Raw genomic sequence first — 16,842 nt, 5'->3', positions numbered from 1 at the left:
GACTTATGTGACGTAGCATGTGAAAGTTGCTGGATTTGGACGGGTTACTCCTGTAACTGAAATATCAGATCTGAAGATGGTCCTGAATGAACCGAAACCGGTCATATGAAAAATAAAAAAAATTTGCAATCAAGACGGATTTTAAATAACATGCTGGAGTAAAGTTGATATGAGATCACACGTCTTCCCAATGTGTCCTAGATATGATTCGTGGCTGACAAATCAGGGCCAAGGATCCTTGCACCTCTCATTGTGTTTGGGGGTGAACTACAGTGGGCAACCTTCAATTATCCTGCTGTTCCAGTATACATGCCGATGTCGCAAGCTGAAGAGATAGAGGAAGTATATGAGTATACTGAACGGGTAATTCAGTACTTAAAGGGAGAAGAAAATATAATAGTCATGGGAGACTAGAATGCTGTGGTAGGGGTAGTACGAATATGACAGGAGGAAGATTAACTGAGTTCTGCAGTAGTTTTCTGCTAGTAATAGCTTATACTCTGATGAAGAATCACAAGTGGAGGAGGTATACTTGCAAAAGAGCAGGAGGTACGGGAAGATTGCAATTGCATTACACCAGGGTCAGGCGGAAATTTCGAGATCAGATAAAGGTTCAAATGGTTCAAATGGCTCTGAGCACTATGGGACTTAACATCTGAGGTCATCAGTCTCCTAGGACTTAGAACTACTTAAACCTAACTAACCTAAGGACATCACACACATCCATGCCCGAGGCAGGATTCGAACCTGCGACTCTAGTGGTAGCGCGATTCCAGACTGAAGCGCCTAGAACCGCTCGGCCACATCGGCCGGCTCAGATAAAGAACTGTAAGGTGTACTGGGGAGCAGATAAAGACCCAGGTCACAATTTAGTAATGATGAAGAGTAGAGTGGAGTTTAACAGACTACTCAGAAAGATGATGATGATGTTTGGTTTGTGGGGCGCTCAACTGCGCGATCATCAGCGCCCGTACGAAGTAACAATTTTTACACAGTCCAATTTTTAACTCAATCCAATCTAGCAACTGTCACTAATCAGAAGGAATTAATGTGCAAAGAAGTAGGATACGGAACTACTAAGGACTGAAATATTACGCTTGAAATTTTCAAAAAGGCTGTAGATACTGAGATAAGGAGCATCTCAACAAGCAGTTCAGTCGAAGAGGAATGGACATCTCTAAAAAGGACAAGCACAGAAGTTGGGAAGAAAAACATAGGTGCAATCAAGTTAAATGTCGAAAAACAGTGGGTAACAAAAGATATACTTCAACTGACCGATAAAAGAAGGAAGTACAAAAATGTTCAGGGAATTTCAGAAATACAGGAGTACAAGCCACTTAGGAACGCAATAAATGGAAGTGCTCCGAGTTGGTATGAGTCAGGCGATACTCCACCTGACTTTCGAAAAACTTCATCCACACAATTCCGAAGGTTTCTGGAGCTGAGAAGTGCGAGAATTATTGCACTGTCAGCTTAACAACTCATGCAACCAAGCCGCTGACAAGAATAATGTACAGAACAAAGGAAAAGGAGACTGAGGATGTCTTAGAAGACGATCATTTTGGATTTAGGAAATGTAAAGATACTAGATAAGCAATTCTCGTTTTGTAGTTGATAATGGAGGCATGACTAATGAAAAATCAAAATACATTCATACGATCTGTCAACCTAGAAAAAGCGTTCGACAGTGTCAAATGGTGAATAAAATAGGGGTTAGGTATAGGGAAAGACAAGTAATATACTGTATTTACAGGAGCCAATAGGGAACAATAAGATTGGAAGATCATGAACGAAGTGCTAGGATTAATAAGAGGGTAAAACAAGGATGTAGACTTTCGACCCTACTGTTAAGTCTGTCCATCGAAGAAGGAATGACGAAAATAAAAAAGAGTGGAACTAAAATTCTAGGCGAAAAGATGTCAGTGATAATATTGGCTGATGACATTGCTATCCCGAGTGAAAGTGAAGAAGAATTACAGGATCTGTTGGATGGAGTGAACAGACTAATGAGTACAGAATATGGACTGAGAGTTAATCGAAGAAAGACGAAAGTAATGAGAAGCAGAGGAATGAGAGCAGCGAGGAACTTAACATCAGGTTTGGTGATCACGAAGTAGACGAAGTTAAGAAATTCTGCTACCTAGGCAGCAAAATAATCCAAGACCGCCGGCCGCTGCAGCCGAACGGTTCTAGGCTCTTCAGTCCGGAACCGCGTTGCTGCTACTGTCGCAGGTTTTAACCCTGCCTCTGGGGTGGATGCGTGTGTTGTTCTTAGGTTGGTTAGGTTTAAGTAGTTCTAAGTCTAGGGGACTGATGACCTCAGATGATAAGTCCCATAGTGCTTATAGCCATTTGAATCCAAGACCAACAGATCAAGGAGGACATCAAAAGCAGACTAAAACTGACAAAGAGGGCATACCTGGCGAAGCGAAGTCTGCTAGTATCAAACGTAGGCCTTAATCTGAGGAAGAAATTTCTAAGAATGTACGTTTGCAGCACAGCATTGTATGGTAGTGAAACATATAGTTTGGGAAAAAGAACTGATTCGAAGCATTTGAAATGCAGTGCTACAAACGAATGTTGAAAGTTATGCGGACTGAAAAGGTAAGGAATGAGGAAGTTCTGCATAAAATCGAAGAGGAAAGTAATATGTGGAAAACGCTGACAAGAATAAGTGACAGCATGAAAAGATATCTGTCCAGACGTCAGAGAACGATTTCCATGGTACTAGAGGAAGGTGAAGAGGCTAAAAACTATAGAGGAAGACAGAGATTGCAATACACCCAGCAAATAATTGAGGACGTAGGTTGCAAGTGCTTCTCTGAGATGAAGAGTTTGGCACAGGAGAGGAATTGGTGGAGAGACGCATCAAACCAGTCAGAAGACTGATGACAAAAGGAAAAGTTCCATTTAGTGACTTTGGTCATGAAGGATGAAACGACAAGGTTTACTATCCTTGACAAGTATTATCAAGAGTTCATCCTCCCTTCAACACTCACCTATTGGTACATCGAATAGATCCGCATTCCGCGATTTCAAGAGCTGAAAAGGTCTCGAAATTTGTAGTTTCCTTTGGTCTTCCAACTGGTAGTCTACACCCATGTTGGCATCGATATTACTGCCACAGAATGAAGCGACAGTTATCACTGAAAGCCACAGAATGCTACCAGCTGCCTCTCTCTGTCCATACCATACCGGCTTCTGTTGTCTGTGGTGCCATGACGGTAGTGCAAAGGATGAAGTTATAAACGAGATTCAGAACCAGTACCGCTGCGCCAGAACCAAAGCAGGCCATAGTCAAGTCGGTCGGTGACTGCCACCGCACTGCGGGGTTAGCAGCAACAGTGTCCGTGACGACAGGCGGCAATTGCCGACGCCGGGCCATACCTCAGGAAGTCCTGCAGCCTCATCACACAACTTGGTCACCTTCCCGTTCCAGATAATTTGGCGTGACGCACTGACAACGCCGCTACCGTTAAGTCAGCAGGGAATGACCACGCCTTAACTGCAGCCGGACGAGCCTGTTACGAGGTCGAACTGCTGGACTGTTGCTGCTCAGCGCAGCGCCCACGACGAGGACGCATCTGCCACCACTGGGACGCGAATCACTGTCTGCCGCGAAGGCTAGTGGGCGCCAGCTCAATCCTGCAAACTACCACCGTCCCCGGAAGACGACGTGAGGGTCCAGCCGCGTTTTTCCTCGCGGGGAATCAACAGAACGCCGCTAGGCTGCGGGTCCTGGAGAGTGACGTAGGGTGACGTCCTCGTGGCAAGTGCTGCCGCAGGATGCTTGCTTTGCTACCTACCCACAGGTAGGAGATACAGTGGGATCAGTTTGGAAGCATTAAAGACCGTCAGTGTACATTCTTATAAACAATTCAGAGGTGACAAAAGTCATGTGACAGCGATATGCACCTATACAGATGGCGTTAGTATCGCGTACACAAGTTGTAAAAGAGCAGTCCATCGGCGAAGCTGACATTTGTGCTCAGGTGATTCATGAGAAAATGTTACCCACGTGATTCTCGCCGCACGGCGGGAATTCCAGGGAATTTTCGTGTGCGGATTGCTAGTTGAAGCGAGACGCATGGGACATTCTATTTTGGAAAACTTTACAAAATTCGATACTCTGAAATCCACATTGTCAAGAGTGTGCCTAGAATACCAAATTTCAGGCATTTACTCTCACCATGGACAACGCTGTGGCCCACGACCTTCACTTAACGACCGAGGGCAGTGGAGTTTGCGTAGAGTTGTCAGTGATAACAGACTAGCAACACTGCGTGAAATAACAGCAGAAATGAATGTGAAACGTACGACGAACATATACTTTAGGGGAGTGCGGCGAATTTTGGCGTTAATGGACTATTGTAACAGACGACAGACCCGATTGCCTTTGGCAAACAGCACGACATCGCCTGCAGCGCCTCTTCTAGGCATGTGACCGTATCGGTCGGGCCCTAGACGACTGAAAAACCACGGCCTGGTCGGATGAGTCCCGATTTCAGTTGGTGAGAGCCGATGATATGGCTCGAGTGTCGGGCAGATCCCACGAACCCAGCGACCCAAGCTGTCAACAAGGCACTGTCCAAGCTGATGGTGACTACATAACAGTGTGGGCTGTTTTTACGTGGAATGGACTGGGTCCTGATGATTTTAAGTTACTTCGAGGTTGTTTGCAAGTATTCATCGACTTCATGTTCCGAAACAACGATGGAGTTTTTATGGATGATAATGTTTCATGACACCGGACCATAATGGTTTGCGATCGGTTTGAAGAACATTCTGGACAATTCGAACGGATGATTTGCCGTGCAGGTCGCCCGACTTGCATCCCATGGAAAAGTTTTTGGTATAATAGAGGGGTGACTTTCTGCACATAACCCTACACTGGCAACGTCTTCACAGTTATAGGCGGCTGTAGAGGCAGCATGACCCAGTATTTCTGCCGGGGAATACCAACGTCTTGTTGAGTCCATGCCACGCCGAGGCGCTGTACTACTACGAAGAGAATGAGGTCCGACACGATATTAGAACATATCCCACAACTTTTGTGACCTCAGTGAAAAAAGGAAAGGGAAGAACTATTATTAAAACAGCAATGTAAACGCTAATAAAAGAAAACCTACAAGGAAGTGGTTAAAAGTATGTGAAGGGCTCAAAAATGGCAGTTCTTTGGAGCTGACTGAAAACAACAATTTGGGTTGAAACACAGTACCCAAACAAAACTTTACACGATGCATAACGCAGTCACTCATGACTCAGAGGTCAACTCCCAAGCCAAGTTACATGCTATTTTCTCAGCATAATTTGTGGCCGCTCGCGATTAACCGAGCGGTCTCAGGCGCTGTAGTCATGGACTGTGCGGCTGGTCTTGGCGGAGGTTCGAGTCTTCCCTCGGGCCTGGGTGTGTGTGTTTGTCCTTAGGATAATTTAGGTTAAGTAGTGTGTAAGCTTAGGGACTGATGACCTTAGCAGTTAAGTCCAAAAGATTACACGCACATCTGAACATTTTTGAACATAATTTGTGCTTTTCAGTACAGGGCAGTGCGCAATATAACGGTGTATTATAGACATTTCATTTCATCAGAGGGGCTGGAGAGATGTACACGTTGACGAGTGAGCTGGCTTCACTCAACATAGCCTGTTGTCTCTCTCGTTTAGTCACTCATCCTTTGCCTCAGCACAAAGTACACTGCATATAGAAGGACTTAACATTTTCAACAGTTAGTACTGAAGCACACTCATGTAGACAAAGCTTATTAATTTGAAGTTTTGATATATCTCATCTGTTTCAGTGTGTTTAAGATACCATGTACCTCTGCACACTGCATTCGTTTGGTATGTGGCTCTTGATGCATAATCATAACCTTGTCATCTTGTTTTAGTGTGGACTGGTACACTGAAGTGTTTCACATGTCAAAGGACACTGACTTAAAAACATAGCGTCTAACAGTATCACCCCCTCTTACAGATTGGGTTTAGTTTTCAAGAAGGACTGAGATATGGTATAGGTTAAGAGTCATAATGTCTGTTTTTACACGAAATCTATCTGTCTCTGAAATAAATTGCTGATTTGGGAAAACCATTTCCACGAATGGGTGATCCGCTAGATGAACTGAGATGACTGTGCATCACACAGTTTGAATGATTGACGCATTTCACCAACATAGTCGGCGACTGTGGGGCAATGAAGCTAAGAACGCAAAAACAGTATCTCGCAAGCGGACACAGGGATTTATGGAATCAAATTCTAAAGTACTACAATCACCATAGTAAAAAATTCAAATTCTCGTTCCACGCTCCATCTATACATTTTTCCCATTCATTACTTCTCCCAAGGTCTGCCTTATCTTTAACTTTCATAAGTTTCATATCTGATGTACATTACACTGCTCTGTCTCTGTGATCCCTGCCTTAGCTGCATGACAGTAGAACGTACTTGGGTAAGGCTCTGAGTCATGTAACATTAGTACTCGTCATGCAGGAATGGAATTAACACTTCACCTTGTTATATGACTAACAGAAATGTTCAGCAACTGAATCTAGACAATCAGATACAAGCTGAAGTAGCTAATGAGGTATGCTTTTATTTTATTTTAAACTTGTAGGGATTCCCAACTTCTTACCTGATGTTGTATGGACGATTGTCAAGAAATTTACAACCAAATCAAACAGCTATTGCTACTGGTGGACTAAATGATTGTTTGAGTTAACATGTCGCTTTTTATTAGATCTTCTCTACCGCTTCTATTAATCCTGTCTGCTCAGGGTCCCAGACTGATGATAAATAGTCAAGAATCAGTTGAACAAGTGTTTTTGAAGAAGATGACTTATATTTACTGGCGATTCTTCAAATGAAACAGTAAAATTGCACTGTCGTACCTTCTTCTGCACTTAGTGGAAGGTGGAAACTTCTTTGGCTAATTGCTGCTATTTTATGTAGGATTTTAATGTCTCTCTGGCAGCCGATTTCTACATTTATATGAAAGTTCTGCTTCTCATCAATATTAATTCCATAGTACCTATATATTTCTTTTCTTTCCACAAGCTGGTCATTTATTCTGATTCTGGGATTTCTCATTCTTGATAATGTTACTTTTAGTAGTATATAAACTGTTTCGTGCGCTGCTGTCGTTAGTTTCTTTTCTATGCATTAGTTACTTAGTCCTTCAAGAACTACCCTACTGTTTTCTTTTAATTTAGCCCTTGTGTTAGCAGATAAATAATTAGCAGCTCGTCTGCATAGGCTATACAGTCTCTAGTGTTTTTTATACTCTGAAGTTGGTTGAGTAATGGCTCTCTACCAACATCCAGAACTCTGGACTACAAACAGAGCCTTGTGGGCAACCTTTGGTGATATCTTTCATAATGTTCCTTCCAGGACATTCTAATTTCCGCTTCCTGTCTATGCAGTAATCTCGTAATAGTGACATCTTAGACACTCCATCTGCATCAGTCTTTTGATCAGAGCAGGACACCATAAACTATAAAAGGCCCCAACTATATCAGTCATTATGCCTATAACATGCTTGTCGTCTAAGATGTTTACAATATTCATTGCTTGATTTATAGCACCCTCTTTGGATTTCTCTTTCCTGAAACTGTACTCCACGGAGCTCTTACCCACTGCCTGTCTGTGGTCCATCACCTGGTGGCCCAGAAGCTACTCCTATTCTTCTGATAGAGCATTTACCCAATAATTCGGACTGTAAGATTTAGGTTATCTTGGGTCTTTGTCTGCCCCTTTGTTAGTATACTGATATTCGAGATTTTCCAGATTCTCGGCATCTGACCCTGCAAAAGACATTCGTTTCATAACACTGTTGTACATGGCACAATTTGGTCCACTAGCTGATGCAACCCTTCTGCCAGTATCTTGTCAAGTCCTGGTGCTTTCTTCTTCTTCAGCTTCATTATTGCCAGTATCACTTACCCCTGGCCAAATGGAAACACAACACCGTTATTCACATGCTACTCTAGTAATTTAGAGTGAAGATTCTGATGTTAACCCGTGTCTTCCATCGTTGTATCGTCTGGCAGCAAACTTCTGACTGATGTCTCCCAAGCTGTCGTCACCGTGCCGTTGGATCGTCTCAGTGTAGATAATAAAGTGGGTGACCGAGCCTTGTTTGTTGCAAGTTTGTATAGAAAACCCAAAACATGTGATACCATTTGGTACTTAAGGTACGCCTCCCAATTTGTTAGCCTTGTTTGCTGTAGTAGCTCTTCATATTGCTGTTTGAATGCTGGAAAGGAACTCAGCCTTCTCTGTCGTTCTGTTTCGCCTAAGGATCTTTAGTAGTATCTCCTCGCCTGTCTTTCTCTGCGGCTTAGGGACTGTAGAGTGGGACGCCAGAGAATTTTAAACCGTTTTGACTTCGTGACAAATATCGGGATCGTCTTGTCTTGCACCGTGTGCAACGCTCGCACCAATTCATCCGCCTCATCATCAACATCTGTGTCTGCATTTACATAGATACTGCGAAATCCACCGCACGGTGCGTGACGGAGGGTAGCGTCTACCACTAATAGTCATTTACTTTCCTGTTCCACTCGCAAATAGAGCGAGGGAAAGAGACTGAAATGGTTATCTATATGCCTTCGTGTTAGCTCTAACTTTTAGTATCTTATCTTAATGGTCCTTAAGCACAATGTACGTTGGAGGCACGAGAACCGTTTCGCAGTCAGCTTCAAATACCAGTTCCCTATTTTTCTCAACAGTGTTCCTCGAAAAGAATGTTGCCTTCTCTCAAGGGATTCCCATTTGAGTTTTCGAAGAATATCCGTAACACTTGCGTCTTTTTCGAACCTACCAGTAACAAATCTTTCAGTCCGCCTCTCAATTGCTTCAGTGGCTAACTTTAATCCGATCCTGTACGAATCCCAAACACTCGAGCAGTACTCAAGAGTAGGTCACAGTGCCGTCGTATATCCGGTATTCTTTACAGATGAACCACACTTTCCTAGAATTCCCCCAATAATCCGTAGTCGACCATTCGTCTTCCCTATCACAATGTTCACGTGCTCATTCAATTTCATATAATTTTTCAACGATACGGACAGATATTTAAACGACGTGAATGCTTCAAGCAGGACGCTAGTAATACTGTAACCGAACATTAAACGTTTGTTTTCCCTGCTCATCCGCATTTAGAGGTAGCTGGCGTTTATCACAACAACTAGAAATTTTCTGTAAGTCTCCTTGTATCCTCCGACAGTCACTTATTTTCAACACTTTCCCGTACGCCACAGCGTCATCAGCAAACAACGCAAATTGCTGCTGACCCTGTCCGCCAGATCATCTATGTATATAGAAAGTAATCGCGGTCTTATCACACTTACGTATGGCGCTCCTGACGATATCATATTCTCTGATCAACACTCTCCATAGTGGACAGCATACTGATTTCTGCCACTTCAGAAATCTTGGAGACACTTATGTATCTATGAACCAGTTCCATATGTTCATACAGTCTTTAACAGCCTGCAGTGAGGCACTGTGTCAAACGCTTTCCGGAAATCTAGAAATATGGAAACTGCCTGTTGCCCCCACAGTTCGCAGCATATCATGTGAGAAAAGGCAGAATTTCGCATGAACCATGTTTTCTAAAACCATGCTGACTGGTGGACAAAAGATTCTGGGTCCCAAGAGAATTTATTATATTCGAACTGAAAATGTGTGCAAGGAGTCCGCAGCAAACGGATGTTACGGACACTGATCCGTAACTTTGCGGGTCGTTCGTTTGCTCTTTATATACGCAGGTGTCACCTGCGCTTTTTGCCAATCGCTAGGGGCTTTGTGCTGGGTGAGGGATTCGTGATAAATGCACACTATGTAAGATCTCAGTGCTGTAAAGAACTATTTGAAAATTCGAAACGGGATTCCAGCCAGACCTGGTGACTAACTTGTTTTCAAGACTTTCTGCTGTTTGTCTGCTCCGAGGATGCTTATTACTGCGTCGTCCTTAGGGGACTCTGTTCGATGGTCAAATGACGGTATGTTTGTACAGTTCTCCTGCGTGAACGATTTATTTCGTTCTGCTATTTTCAGCTGCTTCACCAGACTGGTCAACAAGTGACTGGATGGAAGTCTTACACCCATTTAGAGATTACACATACGACTATAATTATCTCGGGTTCTCTTCCAGGTCGTTTGCTAAGGTATGACGGTGGTACTTGTTGTATGCTTGTGCACAGATATTTTCACTGGTGCACCAATTTCTACTAATCTTTGCTTGTCGTCTTTTGAGTGTTCTGTTTTGAACTGCGAGTGCAACAGCCTCTGCTTCATCAGCATTTTCCGAATTCTGTTATTAAATCATGGTTGGTCTTTCCCTTCCTTAATTCAATTACTAGGCACCTAATTCTTCACACCACGCCGGCCAGTGTGGCCGAGCGGTTCTAGGCGCGTCAGTTTGGAAACGCGAGACCGCTACGGTCGCAGGTTCGAATCCTGCCTCGGGCATGGATGTGTGTGATGTCCTTAGGCTAGTTAGGTTTAAGTAGTTCTAAGTTCTAGAGGACTGATGACCTAAGATGTTAAGTCCCGTAGTGCTCAGAGCCATTTGAACCATTTTTTTCTTCATACCACGATTTACAGTCTGCTTAAACTTATCCCATAATTCCTCTACGTCCATTTTAATGGCATTGAGTGACGTCAATTTACCGTCTAAGTGAGATAATAACTGCGTATCTGCTTTTTTCTAATAGAAACACTCTCCTAGCTTTCTTACATGATATATTAACTTCCCTCACCGTAGTTGCTATGATGACATCATGATTGCTAATCCCGTTTCTACAATGACTTGGTCGATAATGTCCAGCCTATTTGTACCTACAAGGTCTCAGATATTTTCATGGCATGGGGGCTGCCGAACCTGCTGTGCGAGATAGTTTCCGGAAAACGTGTTCAAAAATTCTTCACACAACAGTCTGTCTTTTACCCCCTGCAATGAGTCCATAACCATCCCAGTTTATACACGGTAGGTTAAAGTCGCCTCGAACTAGTACTACACGATCTGGGTATTTACGCGCTACTGGTTCAAATGGCTCTGAGCACTATGCGACTTAACTTCTGAGGTCATCAGTCGCCTAGAACTTAGAACTAATTAAACATAACTAACCTACGGACATCACACACATCCATGCCCGAGGCAGGATTCGAACTTGTGACCGTAGCGGTCGCTCGACTACAGACTGTAGCGCCTAGAACCGCACGGCCACTCCGGCTGGCTACGCGCTACTGACCGTAGACTTTCTTCGAGTGACTTTAGAATTGTTACAGCGGAATTTGGTGGTCGGTAAAAACATCGAAAAATTAACTCGGTTTCACCTAAACCTGTTACACGGTATGGGATAACTTCACTGTCAGATTCAAGTTGGACATGAATACAGACAATATTTTTGTTAGTTGCAAGTAACAATCGCCCTTCTATGGTCTCTGATCTGTCTTGCTGGTATACGTTCCATTAGCCGCTAAATGTCTCAGAGCTTTCCACCTCGGGTTTCAGCCAGCTTTCAGTCCCGAGAATATTTTGAGCACGAGAATTTTCTAGAAGTCAGTAAATTCGGCAGTTTTCTTATGAGTACTTCGACATTTTACTGATAAAATTGGGACAGTCGAAGTGTCTTTATTCTGAACGCCGTTTGACTCCCCTTGCTGCATATCGACTGGCAAATGTTCATCAGAGTACCACAGACTGTCACCCAGCCAAAAAGACCCTCATGTGCGGTCCACATGCACTCTGTACTCGGGTAGTACGCCTGACGCATCAAGGGCAGCCCTACAAATTCCCAGTCGATAAAGCAGGTCTAGACATCTGCACCAAAGAATGAAATTTTTACTCTACAGCGCAGTGTGCGCTGATATGAAACTTCCTGGCAGATTAAAACTGTGTGCCGGACCGAGCCTTCACCACCTCCACCAGCTGCCTGTATGAACCGAGGATAGCCTCAGAACCCAAGCAACAGACGTCGTCAGTGCAGATGTGAGCCACAACTTGCCGGCTCCTGCACCCTGAATTTACAATTGCAGAATGCGAGTTTAGACCTCTTAAAAAGAAACGCGCACGAAATGTAAGAATTTGTTGCGAAACAAGCGTTGTTTCATTGCGAGAGACACAGAGGCGAGTGAGTGGACCAGGACTTGCCCCTGTTTACTACTACCAACGCCATTTCATCATAACGTACCTGTGCACAGTGTACAAAGGATTGCACCGTAATCTAAGAGTGGAGGTGAAAAGTGAAATAACTTTTCCGAACTATGTCAGTGTATGCTTGAATATATTGATAATAACGCTGCCAAGTCTCAGAATGGTCTAATGAATGTGTTTTGCTAAATGCGTTATTTTAAGAAGAAAATAAGTGGCGCAAAGAATGAAGCTAGAAAGCTGAAAAGCCTTTGGAATGTGAAGTTGTGCGTCACAATCAAAAGATACGAGTCTAAGCCCGATTAAGTCAAAATTGTCGTTTTTATGAAAAATTGAAGGCGGTCAATAGTCTACTAGACTCAGAAACATGAAAATTCGTATGTAGCTCCAGTCTGATATAAAAATCTGAACTACGTGAATCCATTAGGCTATCTCTATTAGTTTTCAAGTTAATTACTGAAAACTAAAGTTGGAATGACAAAGTCCCTATTCATAAAAGATTAAGTTTCATGTGCATTTGTTATAGAAATTTCTAATTACAGCACCCGATTACACTGATGAAATAATACTGCTGTACCAAATTTCAAGACTTTAATTTAAAGAATAATTATTACAAGAAATCTAAAAGAGGCAGCTCAGAGGTAGCGTTCTGCTGTCAGTTCAGTTCTAAGAATTATAGCAGACAAAGTTTAAATGCCGTGGAGCTGAAACTTTTTCAGTAACTAAAGCAAACTCCACTTTTTTATATAAAAATTAATATGGTTGTGAAGTGATGAACAACAGAGTTGTTAATTAATACGTGTCCCAAACAGAGGCCATTTAGATGGTGCTACCTGTGCCTAGAGCGGTTGATGGCAAATGTTTTGTTCGGCGGTCCGCTGCCCCCATACATGAATACGGCTAGTGAGCCAGTACGAACAGACACTTTGCATCCAGATATCTCTCTGTCTGCGTCAGTCAAATGCCTGCGTACGCTGTGCCTCGGATGTTGTCACAGCCGGATAGCTACCAAACAAGTTTTCGGTAAAAATAGGGAGCGAACTCATGAGGACTGCTCAACGTCCTGGATCACTTACTTTTCACGGAAGTAACTGCCTGTGTGCCGCCCGTAATGCTGACAAAACCACGTGTCGAGTAGCGAGATTATTTCCACTTTTAAGGCGAGCAGTTAACTTTGGCGATTACAAGTCAGGGTGATAGACCATTTTACCTGGAACTTCCTGCAGAGATCGCCTTTGAACTGCTAATAGTGTTGTTTCTGATAGGGACGTTATTATTACCATTGTGTTTCGGGCGCATGTCAACTTTTACTGAATATACCAATTAGTAAATCTTAAAACTTTTATTTATAGTTTTAGTTCCTGATCCCGTTGAGGAAACAGCGAGTACGAACATTTTATTTCAGTGAGAACAAGTGTCATATGGCCTTGCAGACTGGAAATTATGGTCAGTATGTTCTCCATGGCTGGGTGACTCCAAAAATGGGGGTTAAAATACACACTAACATGGAGGCGTTCGTTGTGGAACAGTTAAAAAAGTCGAATAGAGGTATAAAACACAGCTGTCGATTCGTGGAGCACATAAAATACACTGAAGTCACATGCACAAGTTAAAAGGTGGCCACAGTATAAAAACACTCCAAAGCAAAGATACTTAAAATGGCACTGTAACAGACACAGCATACACGATGAAGAATAAGAACTGCTAGGATGGATCTGCCAAGGGAGAGGAGGTCTGAGAGGAGGGTAAAAGAGGGGAGAGGAAGGTGCAGTGGGGGAGGGGATGGAGGAGTTGTGATGAAAAGAATGGGGGATCGGGGGCACACCAAGGGGCAGGAGACAGGCGATGTGGAGGTGGAGGCAAGTCAGGATGGAGTGCAGAGACACAGAAAGGGTGCATAGGATATGGAGGGGATGGAGGAGGGAGGAAAACCATTTATGGGAAGGGAAAGGCGGGGAGAGGGAACTCCAAGGAGTACAAGGTGGGAAGGTCAGGTTAGAGCTTGTAGGAGCGGTAGATACCAGGGAAAAGCTCATCTGGGAGGGGAAGATCAGGTTAGAGCTTGTAGGAGCGGTAGATACCAGGGAAAAGCTCATCTGGGAGGGGTAGGTGCTGGAAGTTGTGTTGGGAAAGAAGGTGGAGGGTGTGGAGATGGAGAGAGGGCGGGACACAACGGTAAAGGCTGGGTGTAGAGAGTTTCATCGCCTGGTTTATATAACCTCAGCAGATTCCTATCACGCTTGTTATTACTGTTATTTCCTGTTGTTTTAACTATAAGAAGAGCTGTATTAATATCAATTATTTAATTTCAATTGCGTTTACATCTTATTCCTGGGTATCAGTACATCCAGAGTTCACGCAAATTATTTAGCCAGCAGGTACGGCCACCTAGCGGTCTATGCCTTAAGCAACGTGCGAAAACCTAGTGGTGGTCAGTCCGCATTTCGCTACAGTGCTGGCAACATATCTCTTTACTATGTAGATTCCGAATGTTCTGTTTCGTGAATGTTGCAATGGGATGAAAAGAAAGGGGGGGCGGAGAGCACACCAAGGGGCAGGAAACGGGTGGGGTGGGAGACGGAGGGGGAGACAAGTGAGGAGGGAGTGCAGAGACACAGAAAGGGTGCATAGGATATTCACATGTACCACGGACAAACATATATGAGAGATATATGGAAAGTGAAGTCCTATTGATCGCGAAATGGAAACCATAGTCAAAATCAAATATGTTTTACTTGCAACAGTTAGCCACACCTTTCAGCTACTTCTCCATATAGTCGCCGCTCCAACTGAGGCACATGTTGTGGCATTGTACCAACTTCCCAGAACCCTCGTCACAGAAGGCAACTGCCTGTTCTTTCTCCGAATTCTCTATTCTGATCTGCGGCTTGTTGTCTGTACCAAAATGTTGTCTTCATAGCCGGCGATTCCGTAGGCAGAAACGAAAATCAGAGGGAGCCAAGTCCGGGCTGTACAGTGGATGAAGAAATACTTCACATCGTTAACACTGGAAGAGCGTCTTCACTGCCCCATGAAGAAGGAAATGCGCGACAGTTACGTTCTATGGGCTGCATGAAATCAGGCGAAAGCTTTCACAGGCACACATACTTAACGGGAGATGTTATTTTCTAGGCAACTTTACGTGCTCACTGGGCTCTCAGAACTGAAAACGGCGACGTGACGCGTTCGACTAACATATTACACTACACTACACATCTATGCAAAGCTTTATCAGATTTTCACTGTGGTTTCCATTTCACGACATATCGGACCTTACTTCCCGAACAGACCTTGTATATGATGAGCTCTGTTACGAAATGATGTAAATACTGATTGAATGAGTCACTAACTTGTAACAGCATAATGCCTTTGAGATGCCAATACTTTTATATTTATTCATTTCAGTGGAAGTTTCTTATGCAAATATTGTTTTGAGTGCCCCTTCTCTATATTAATGAGTCCTTCCAAATAAAGAAGATTTCATGTCCAGTCTTGACTTCATGGGTTTTCAAACCCTAGGATAAATTGCACATTGTATGACAGTATTAAATCACTTTGGAATTTCCAGTGGTTTTGTATTCCACATATAAGTATATTGTTTCATGTAATCATTAGTTGTAGTTTTACCTAGTGAGAGATGAAGAGGGTTTATAGTTTACTATTATGATTCAATGAGATTAATATGTTTTGATATCACATGAATTGATACCAAATATTTATACACACACTATTTCTGAATGTATGTATTTATTCAGGAAATAGTTACCCCAGTTGTAGAAGTGATCTTTATAGGTAATGGTGAATTCCAAAAAATTGTGGCAAAAGCAGTTTAATACATATGAGTCACACACATAAAAAAACAATTCTTATGTTCTTACCTGTTCCTTTTCATAAGTCAGCATCAAAACTGTAAACTGTTCTCTTGGTACATTTCCACCTAAGTTGGCAGAGAATTCCTTTCCTACACCTCCTATTCCATTACCAATAGGACGGAAGTCAGCACCAGATCCTGTTAAAAAAATGTACATTCATTTATTCAGCTTCCCTGTTCTTTGTGATTATTATCATTAGTATTATTATTACACTGGGGTGCAAAAAGGAACGACGACAGTAACTTTCGCATGATGGACTACTGCTACGTAAGCTAGCTCGATGGAAGTTCAACCACACACAGGAAGAACAGTTACAGCAGTAAGACAGCTGAAAGAAATACGCAGTGAGACCAACAGAGATGAAGTTTTCTTCCAAAGACAAAAATTAGACTGAAGTCACCATTATTTCTGATGTCTCTCGGGGCATTAAAAAAGGAGTGATATGGTTCTTAGTAGTCTGTATGATTACCAAGGACGGTGCATATTTCAGGATCTTGGTTTTATGTCAGAGACATTGCCGGCTCAGAGTATCCCTTCCATGTCTATAAACTTGCATCGTTTCATTTTTCTGAGACACGACAGATGTAACAGACGAGGAGGTGGTGTGGAAGCATATGTACGAACAAATTTGTCCCCCAAGAGTGTGCCTATGTACAGAAACTAGGATAAAAAGCTCCAGTGCATGATCATCGAGATTAAACCACACAGTAGAAAGTGTCTCATGTGTTTAATATATAATTCACCTGAAATAGGACAGCTTTTTAGCACTGAATCTGTACTCTCAAGCCTTTAATCTTGGTATGAACACGTAAATGTAA

At 43.0% G+C, this 16,842-nt stretch overlaps 1 protein-coding gene across 1 annotated transcript in view; it reads right to left on the bottom strand.

The window, feature by feature from the left end:
• LOC126458169 (exostosin-3-like) overlaps positions 1 to 16,842 on the bottom strand; it is a 258,000-nt gene that overhangs the window by 70,464 nt on the left and 170,694 nt on the right. Inside the window, exon 6 of the mRNA XM_050095036.1 lies at positions 16,031 to 16,161. Coding sequence (XP_049950993.1) covers positions 16,031 to 16,161 — 131 coding nt within the window. The remainder of the gene's footprint in view (positions 1 to 16,030; positions 16,162 to 16,842) is intronic.

Source organism: Schistocerca serialis, chromosome 2 (assembly GCF_023864345.2).
Source record: "Schistocerca serialis cubense isolate TAMUIC-IGC-003099 chromosome 2, iqSchSeri2.2, whole genome shotgun sequence".
Lineage (NCBI taxonomy): Eukaryota > Metazoa > Arthropoda > Insecta > Orthoptera > Acrididae > Schistocerca > Schistocerca serialis.
This window is presented reverse-complemented; position numbering and strand designations above follow the sequence as displayed.